Raw genomic sequence first — 8,271 nt, forward strand, 5'->3', positions numbered from 1 at the left:
TGGACGCCCAGCCGGCACTCCCGACGGGAGGAAGCCAGGGGTAGCGCTAGCCTTTTCAAAGCAGCTGCTGGAGGCTCAGCCCTCCTGTAGGGATGGGTTTGGGCTGAGTGGATAGATTTCGGACATCTGGCGCCCAGGTGTACCCACAAGGTAGGCCTGCTGAAATTCTTGTCAGAAAATTTCACGCGTCAGAAGTGGGGCGCTCGGTTCCAAAATCCGCGAGGCCTGGCACCGGGAGGAGGCTCAGCCCCACTGGCATTTTAGTCTCCTCTTCTCCAGTACCCGCAGCTCCACTTAGAGAGAGCTCGATTCCCCCTTGGGTTCCAAGCTTTCCTCGTTTCTTTCATTCATAAACCTGGTGGCTACAGACGCAGCTTGAATATTGACGTCTCTCCCCCGACTGCTCCGCCGTTAACCCAATTACAGAATTCATCAAGAACTGCGTTGAATTATCTCTTTCCATACAGTATCAGCATTAGCCTAATTAAAAGCTATAATGTCTGATATAATGATTAAATCGTTAGCTCTGCTGTAGGGAAGCAATATTTTGTTTTCCCTTCAATTAGAAGCTGATTGAGGTTTTCAGAGCAGGTCAGCTGTGAAATTTGAATTATATGTGTGAGTACTGCTCACAGGGTGAGCCCCTACTCGAAGCTCCCAGAGATTCTCCGAATACTTCCACCCAGAGAGCCAGGAGGCACGCACGCACACACAGTGCAGCTCCGGATTGTGTATGCCGGTCGCCAGGAGAACGGCTGGAACCAGAGCGTGATAGCCTAGACCAGAGGACTCTATTTCCGCCTTTCCCACAGGCGCTGTTGCAACGGCTCTCTAAACTTGGACGCGGTTCGGGTCGAAAAAGAAGAGCCTTTGCTTCTATGCCGAGAACGGCTCAGGAGGGGATGAGCTCTGAGGGAAGCTGGTAAAGACGGTGGGATCGCCCGAAGTTCTTTATTTGAGAATGATTTTCTTCCTTCGTCCGCATCCCTGACTCTTCCCCTTCTAGCTGATTTTTCCCGCTCCCCTCCTCCCTTTTAAACAACCCGGCACCAACAAGCAAAACACACAGTTTTGTGATTTGGCTTCGTTGGCTGTTTGGGAAGAAACCCCCAAGCTAGCCCGGGCTGGGCCCCAGGAGATCGGCTGAGAGAGACCAGGAAGACTCAGGAAAGGAGATGTCCCCTTAAAGACCCGGGTCAGAGGCTTGCACTGAAATGCGAACACCGAACTGAGCGCCGCCAACCCTCCGGTGATTCTGTCTTCGCACTAGCTGGGTGAGGGGCGCCTCTTGCCAAACCAGTGACAGCCCGAGGTGGCTTCGCGAGGACACAGAGGGTAGTGGCGGCCAGCAGACGGCGATCGCGGCCCGCGCCGCGGCAGGGTCCGCACAGACAACGCCTAGGGGCTTCGGGCCCAGCAGGCTGCTCTCCACCACCGCCTCCTGCGGCAGGTCCCCCGACAGAGAATCTCAGCCTCCGGGCCCGCCCCCCTCAGAAGCGCTCTCCTCCCACTTCGCCCAGAACCTGCGCCTCCTGTTGGCCGAGGTGACCTCAGAGACCTCTTCCAAAATTCTTTCCCTCTCCCGGGTTTTCTTTGCCTCCCCCCCTCCTACTAAACATTACTCTTTCTCCCTCCACAGTCCCCCTTAGAAACTGCCGGCTCGTTAGAGATCTCCAACTCTTCTCTCAGCCCTTTGACTGTACTGAGAGCTCTGCCCCTGGGAGCTCCCAGGACCTCCACTCTGTCCTCCACGTGCCCCACCAGGCTTTATAGGGTCTTGTTCTGAGCGTGGGCAGGAGATTGTCACCAGGGCAGACAGTCTGAAGCCCACAGGGAAAAACCTCAACATACCCAACTTGTTTGGAGCGCGAGGCAAATGCTGAGATTAGAAACCCACATCCACGTATGGATGTCCCAGAGCCAAGCATAAATAAATAAATAAATAAATAAATAAATAAATAAAATAATGAGGTGGGGGAGGACAAGGGATTCTGCCCATAGGGGCCCTCTCTGCCTCAAGGATTTCTCATGAGCACAAAGGAGTGTGTAAAGGAGTAATTTGGTTATTTATGTCAGAGGTTCTAGTTTAGGGTGTTGAAAACCTAGTAAAGGCTTTTTTGCAAGAGCTTAAACACATCATTTCCATATATGCACACACCTTCATATTTTACCCATGGGCATTTGCATATACAAGCACATATACATGCGCACAAAAAATTTCCTTTAGCAATGGGTCAACCTGAGTATTTGAGGGTTGTAACCACGGGTTCAATACAAACTCAGCCATATTTTAAAGTCTGTCTTTGGCATTTTGAGCAACAGCACAGCAAAATTTCTGAGTTGCTGAAAGAACAAAGTTGGTCAGTCAGCAGTGAAATTAATCTCTGGCCTTGGATTCTGAGATTTTTCTAGTTTTATTAAGTAAATTGGTTTTCAAGTTCTCAAGAATATAGTTTTTAGGAAGCATTTGGCTGGAAGACAGCCCCACCAAGCTGATGGGGAGAGGACAAGAAGCAAACAGAAGTATTTGTCAAACTGGTTTAGATTGTTCTTTTAGTGTGTGAAGAGCCACTGGGGAAGTGAGCATGGAAGGACCTGAGAAATGGAGGGTTCTGGAAGTCGTCACTGGCAGAAGACGTAATGCCCCTCACTGCTCATGCCAGGATGGAAGGCACAAGGAGGTCTGGCACACTATGGCGACCACTGCTTAGTTGGCACTGGCTGCCACCGCCAATCTTCGGTCACTTGGCAACAAGTGACACCTGCGTCTCTGCTTTCATGCTTCTGCAGGTGGGCACCCACAGGGCTTGCACTAGCTGGGGCTTGTCTTTTCCCATCACCCACAGCAGCTTCTGTATGTGGCGCCATTTACCTCCTATTTAGATGTTCTGGAAAACATGGGTAACATCCTATTTGGAAACAATGTTCAGGGCTATGGTTGGAAGAAATGAGACCATTTCAAAGTCATCTATCCAAGTTCCCTAAAGCATAAAGCATTCCTGCAAAGCTCACTGGAGTGCACGGTGTTTATAAAATAAATTGCCCCATTGATATGGAAAATAATGTGCCACGCTTGATTCATACAAAGCATTTTCAGGGGGTCTTTGGCTACTTAGTTTAAAATCCAAATTAAAAAGCACAGGAAAGAAATCTTTCAACTGCTAAGTGGATAATATGGTTTATAATTTGTAAACTGTTTCCTTTATTTCAGTCTTGCTGACTTCCCCTAACACCGTGGATGTCTCCACACACTCAATGACTCCTAAATTTCAAAGGAAAAAAAAATGGTTCTATGGCATTCTCGAATAATATTCCTGTTTGTTTTGTTCATTTACAATGTAACTGATATTTGTAGGTAGTTCATGAAACAAATCAAAAGATTTAATAAACTTGATTGCTGAAATAAGAAGGTAGCTGAAAACTAAGTTTATAGCCTAGATGTTTATCAAAGAAAGTATAAAACGATGTTGCCTTTCTAGCATAAGAGTCTATATTATTTGATGAGTTTACTAGTAAATACTGAATGGCCTGAAATGAAAGCTCAATCAGCAGAGAGATGGATTTGCTGCTGCACTGTGCTGTAGCAACCTGGGATTAAAAAAATAAAATGAAATGAAATAAACCTATGTAATAATCTTAGCAAGGAGCAACGGGGTCAGGAAATTTATAGCCTCAGATTTTTTTGTTAACAGAAAAAGACCTGTCACGTGTTCAGCGTCCAACACATTGGGACACCCTTATTCTTGCTATTATCCTAGTTATCTCCGTCATCAGAGGAGGCTCTGCATTACACGCGGGGCGATCTGCAGGCATCCGTCTAGGCCTGATTTACCCACCAGCAACCTCCTGAGGCACCTTCATCTTAGAAGCAGAAACGCGCCATCTTTCCCTTCCCCCACTACGCCCCAGGACATCGAAAGACCTTGTGAGCGCTAAGGGTCTTTCTAGAAGAAGCCTTTAGATCAAGCCTCCATCTTTCTCTCGGAAATGGCTTTCTGAACCCGAGTCTGGGGTTGGGTTGGAAATCTCTTGTACACGCCGGAAGCATACTTGTTATGAGAGTCAAGAATTACAGCCGTTTGTGTATGCCTTCCTTCATCATCCCCAGAACTGGCTTTTCTTTTTCACAACGTAGGAAGAAACAAAAACAAAACATAACGGTGGCACTGTCACCCGGTCAGAGGGCACCGCCTTTCAATTCAGTTTCAGCACCCGCACCCACCCCCACCCCTGCCCCCAAACTCAGAGTTCACACGGTTTTCGAATTCCTTTGGCAAACAGCTTCAGGGAGAATTCGCTCCAGAGAAGCACGGGGTAGGTAGGTAGGTAGGTATTCTTTTGCTGTTTCAACAAACTTTTTTGGCTGTTGGAGTAACCACATTCCAGATAGATCTTGTCTTTTAACCTTCGCAGAAATGCAAGAGGAGAAAGAGTAAATTGGGAAGAGTATCTGACTATAATACCCCGATCCATTAAAAGACCCCCCACCCCTAAGAAAGTTCGGGGTAGATAAGGGAGCTACGAGCCCTGCACCACACAAAAGCGGCCGCACCTTCATCCGTGATGACCCGAATTATGGATCCCGAATCAGTAAAACCTCTGAAGAACGCACTGAGTGCCTGAGGTGGGGCAGACTAAGTGGCCCCGCTTGGCCAGAAGACCAGCAGTGATACTTTCTTTCGGCTTAAGCTCCCCCTGGGAAGATCTCCCCGCACCACTGTTATTCTGCATTCCGGCTGAGCTGAGTGCAAAGTGAGGCCTCCATCTCCAACTTTCCCCTTCCCCGCGGGCGCAGAGTTGGCTGGCTGGGGACAGGGGAGGAGCCGGGTCTCCAATGAGCGCAGTTAAACACGACCTAGGGCTGTATTCCCCCCGCCTCCCCCGACAGCGAGTCTTTCTTCCTCCTGGTTTTCAACCCAATCGTTAATCATTCGGAGCGCGCGGGCGGGGAGAGGCGAAGGGGGTGAGCTCAGGGTTCGCCACCGTCGCCGCCGGAGCGCGCGCGCTCAGGAAGCAGTGTGGCTGTGACCCCGCCCCCCCCCCGCGCCCCCTTTTCCCCCTCCTTCCTGCCCTTGCTTCCCCCCCCCTCCTCCTCCACCTCCTTGCTCCGCCGCCCGCGCCCAGTGTATCTACTCCCTCCCAACGTCACTCGCCAGCGCGCCATGCAAATCACCGCCGCCGCCAGCTCCCATTGGCCGCGGCGCTCTCATTTAATGGCAGCCCGGGCCCGGCGTATGGCTGCTGGGCCCCCCGCGCCACCGGCCCCGCGTGCGCCTCCGCTCCGAGCGCACGGCCCCGGGCAGGCAGCGGACAGCTTGTCCTGGACACAGCGGCCGGGCTCTCTGGCTCTCTGGCTCTCTGCACGCGTTGGCACTCCCACCGCTGTCCTTAACCCCCTCCCTGGCTGCACCGCGATCGCCCCCTCTGAACCCCCCTCCGAGTCCCCCTCAGCGCCTGGCTCCCCCCCAGGCACCTGGGACCAGCACATGCCCAGCGCACGCGGCGCGCCGCCCTGCTAGAAGTTGCGGCCCGGGAGTTGGAAGCTAGCAAGGAAGCCAGCACAGGAAGGAGACTTCGAGCCATCAAGAGGAGGCAGCGAACCCCGTGTTGGGCCCAGTGGCCCCGCTTCAGACCCAGAAAGTGGAGCCTCAACTTGGCCACGACTGCACCTGTTTGCACGGCTCAGCCGAAAGCGACCGGACTGCAGTAGCGGCGGCGGCGGCGATCATCTTGGCCCGCGGCCTCTTTGGCAAGTGGTTTGTGCACGCGGAGAAACTTTCCACCTGAGAGCTGGACCCGCGCTAAGTGCGTGTGTTTTTGCCTCTTTTTTGTTGTTGCCTTCACCCAACCCCCTTCTCTCTGCTAGGCACCCCACCCCCCAGTCTCTTTGGGCTGATCCTCTCTCCACCCACCCACCCCCACCCGGCCGTCTATGCTCCAGGCCCTCTCTTTGCGGTACCGGTGAACCCGCGAGCCGCCCAGATGTACAGCATGATGATGGAAACCGACCTGCACTCGCCCGGCGGTGCCCAGGCGCCCACGAACCTCTCGGGCCCGGCCGGGGCGGGCGGGGGTGGTGGTGGGGGCGGGGGCGGCGGCGGCGGCGGCGGGGGCACCAAGGCCAACCAGGATCGGGTCAAGCGGCCCATGAACGCCTTCATGGTGTGGTCCCGCGGACAGCGGCGCAAGATGGCCCAGGAAAACCCCAAGATGCACAACTCGGAGATAAGCAAGCGCCTGGGGGCCGAGTGGAAGGTCATGTCCGAGGCGGAGAAGCGGCCGTTCATCGACGAGGCCAAGAGACTGCGCGCGCTGCACATGAAGGAGCACCCGGATTACAAGTACCGGCCGCGCCGCAAGACCAAGACGCTGCTGAAGAAGGACAAGTACTCGCTGGCCGGCGGGCTGCTGGCGGCCGGCGCAGGTGGCGGCGGCGCGGCCGTGGCCATGGGCGTGGGCGTGGGCGTCGGGGCGGCGGCCGTGGGCCAGCGCCTGGAGAGCCCAGGCGGCGCGGCGGGAGGCGGCTACGCGCATGTCAACGGCTGGGCAAACGGCGCCTACCCCGGCTCGGTAGCCGCGGCGGCTGCGGCTGCGGCCATGATGCAGGAGGCACAGCTGGCTTACGGGCAGCACCCAGGCGCGGGCGGCGCGCACCCGCACGCGCACCCGGCTCACCCTCACCCGCACCATCCGCACGCGCATCCTCACAATCCGCAACCCATGCACCGCTATGACATGGGCGCCCTGCAGTACAGCCCCATCTCCAACTCTCAGGGCTACATGAGCGCGTCGCCTTCGGGCTACGGCGGCATCCCCTACGGCGCCGCGGCAGCCGCTGCCGCCGCTGCAGGCGGCGCGCACCAGAACTCCGCTGTAGCGGCCGCGGCAGCTGCAGCAGCCGCATCGTCCGGTGCCCTGGGCGCCCTCGGTTCTCTGGTCAAGTCAGAGCCGAGCGGCAGTCCGCCGGCCCCCGCGCACTCACGGGCACCGTGCCCCGGGGACCTGCGCGAGATGATCAGCATGTACCTGCCCGCCGGCGAGGGTGGCGACCCGGCGGCTGCAGCAGCTGCAGCGGCCCAAAGCCGGCTGCACTCGCTGCCACAGCATTATCAGGGCGCGGGCGCGGGCGTCAACGGCACGGTGCCCCTGACGCACATCTAGCGCCGCGGGGACGCCGGGGACACTGCGGCTTGTGGCCGGCGCCCCGGCGACAAAGAGCTTGAGGCCTGCGCCCGAACTTCCAGAGCCCGACTTTGTACAGACGTCTCCGCGTTCTTGTAAAAAGGCCGCTCTGGAGAGCGAAGCACCAGGTGACATCTGCCCTCTCTCACCTTTACCGGGACTCCTAGGCGCTGACACCAGACTAGCGTCTTAGACTGAACTTCGGTGTTTTCACGAGACCTTTTGTACAGTATTTATCGTCCGCAGAGGAGGCACACAGTGTTTTCTCGGCTCGGGAGGACAAAAGACAAAACCCAGCGAGGCGATGCCAACTTTTGTATGACTGCCGGCAAGCACTGTAACTTTCTCCGGGCTTTACTTCCCGCCGGCTCTTCTGCCTGAGGCCGAGTGAAGGTCCTCGAGCTCTTCTCACTTGTTATAAATGTAGTAAGGCAGATCCAAACATTTACAAGTTTTTTGGGTCTTTTCTTTTTTCTTTTTGTAGTTGTTACCGCTCTTTTGGGTTGGTTGCTTAATTTATACCGCAGTCCCCTCTCAGACGGTGGAGTTATATTCTGGGTTTTGTAAAACTCTGTATCTGAGCATTTCCATTTTTTGTTTTGTTTTGTATTATTTCTTGTAAACGCGTTGTGGCATTTTTTAAGGTGTTGCCGTACGGGGGAAGAGGGGTCAGATTGTGTACATAGCCTGCAAGTCTTTCATCGAAAAACGAAAAACAAAGAGAGATTCCCTCCCCCAACTGCATCAAAAGTTGAATCAATACATTTAAGAGAGAAAAGCCCGTTTCCCTATGAAATTGAAACGTGCTAATTTTATATGCATGTTTTATGAGTTCAAAATACAATTAGCAATCTGTTGGAGGAGAAATTATCAGCCGGGCCCAAGAGTAAGGGAGCCCCACCAAGCGGAGGACAGCCTTTCGGTGGCTTTATTCAGTGGGGAAAAAAAGAAAGCTAAACTCCATAGATTATTTTGTAGAGTTAAAGTTAGCACAGAAGGGAAGTTATTACAAAACATGTCCGAAAGGGTTAGCATTTTAACTGCAGCGGCCCTGGCATATTTTTGCATTTCTTTGCTGTGGCTCTGCCC

General features: G+C 54.2%; 1 protein-coding gene across 1 annotated transcript; it reads left to right on the forward strand.

Moving 5' to 3' along the window:
• The first annotated feature begins 5,254 nt into the window (after positions 1–5,254).
• Positions 5,255–7,902, forward strand: Sox1 (SRY-box transcription factor 1). Its single transcript, XM_051169510.1, has one exon. The coding sequence runs from the start codon at positions 5,983–5,985 to the stop codon at positions 7,159–7,161; it is 1,179 nt and encodes a 392-aa protein (XP_051025467.1). The 5' UTR covers positions 5,255–5,982; the 3' UTR covers positions 7,162–7,902.
• Positions 7,903–8,271: the final 369 nt, after the last annotated feature.

This window comes from Acomys russatus, chromosome 27 (genome assembly GCF_903995435.1).
Source record: "Acomys russatus chromosome 27, mAcoRus1.1, whole genome shotgun sequence".
Taxonomy (NCBI): Eukaryota; Metazoa; Chordata; class Mammalia; order Rodentia; family Muridae; genus Acomys; species Acomys russatus.